This window comes from Penaeus monodon, chromosome 34, assembly GCF_015228065.2.
Source record: "Penaeus monodon isolate SGIC_2016 chromosome 34, NSTDA_Pmon_1, whole genome shotgun sequence".
Taxonomy (NCBI): Eukaryota; Metazoa; Arthropoda; class Malacostraca; order Decapoda; family Penaeidae; genus Penaeus; species Penaeus monodon.
The window spans coordinates 24026687-24027658 of NC_051419.1; the positions used below are offsets into that span (position 1 = coordinate 24026687).

At 38.7% G+C, this 972-nt stretch overlaps 1 protein-coding gene across 1 annotated transcript in view; it reads right to left on the minus strand.

Annotated features, from left to right (window-relative positions):
* Positions 1–972, minus strand: part of LOC119594654 (stomatin-like protein 1) — a gene marked incomplete in the record, with an annotated part of 12249 nt that overhangs the window by 7779 nt on the left and 3498 nt on the right. Inside the window, 1 exon segment of the mRNA XM_037943704.1 lies at positions 70–344. Within this exon segment, the coding sequence (XP_037799632.1) occupies positions 70–344 (275 nt within the window).

A 972-nucleotide genomic window follows, 5' to 3' on the forward strand; every position in this document is an offset into this window, starting at 1 on the left:
TCCTCTTCCTGTATCACTCATTCCCAGTGTAACTATCACCCACTCCAATGGCCTTATACAATGACTCACCTGTTGTGGAGGCACTGAGAAAGCCTTGGTCCTCATGTCAACGCGATTGTGCCGGTCCAGCCAGGGGATGATGAACACAATGCCAGGGCCAAGAGCACCACGCAGCCTCCCCAAACGAAACACAATGAGCCGCTCCCATTGTGCAATCTTCTTGAAGCAGAACCAGAGGGTGACAGGGAAGGTGATGCAGATGAAGAAGTAGCTCAGGCCAGTGACGACTGATGCCAGGCAGGTCATCAGGCTCCAGTCCTTGAACCGATCCTTCTTGCCCTTGTCTGCCGTCAAAGGGGGGGTGGCTTTGTGACTTTGAATTCATCCTATGGATCACTATTTCCCTTGTTTCTCTCACATTAATGAGATGCAAGACGGATAATCCCCTCTGAATTTCTTCCAAAATTTACACATAATTCTAATGTTTTCTCACATCAAGTTATCAGATATTATTGCAAAATACAGCATCATCAAGAAAGATATTCAAGAGATTGTCACATATAAATTAACTTCTTAATAACTATCAAGTCGGAAACTATTCTACGTATTACAACTAAATACCTTTAAGACTTCCCGTTTCTGTACAGACGTTACACATTGCATAACTATACTCAAATCTATAAAGCTCCTACATTTAATTCATGTCACAAACACAACAAATGGACAACATACATTTGAACAATCATAAAAGACATGCACAGGAATTTCTAACCTAAGTAAATACAAAGAAAAAATAAGGATACATGACTGTAACAAAAAAGGGAAAAATGGAGTAAACTGGAATAGCATAAATATAAACAAATAAATCTGTTTAAAGTATACAGTACATACAATACAAATATTGACCAAAGCTTACAAAACAGAAATCTTTAGACAAAATAACTGGATGAAAATTGTAAAGCAAACAAATTT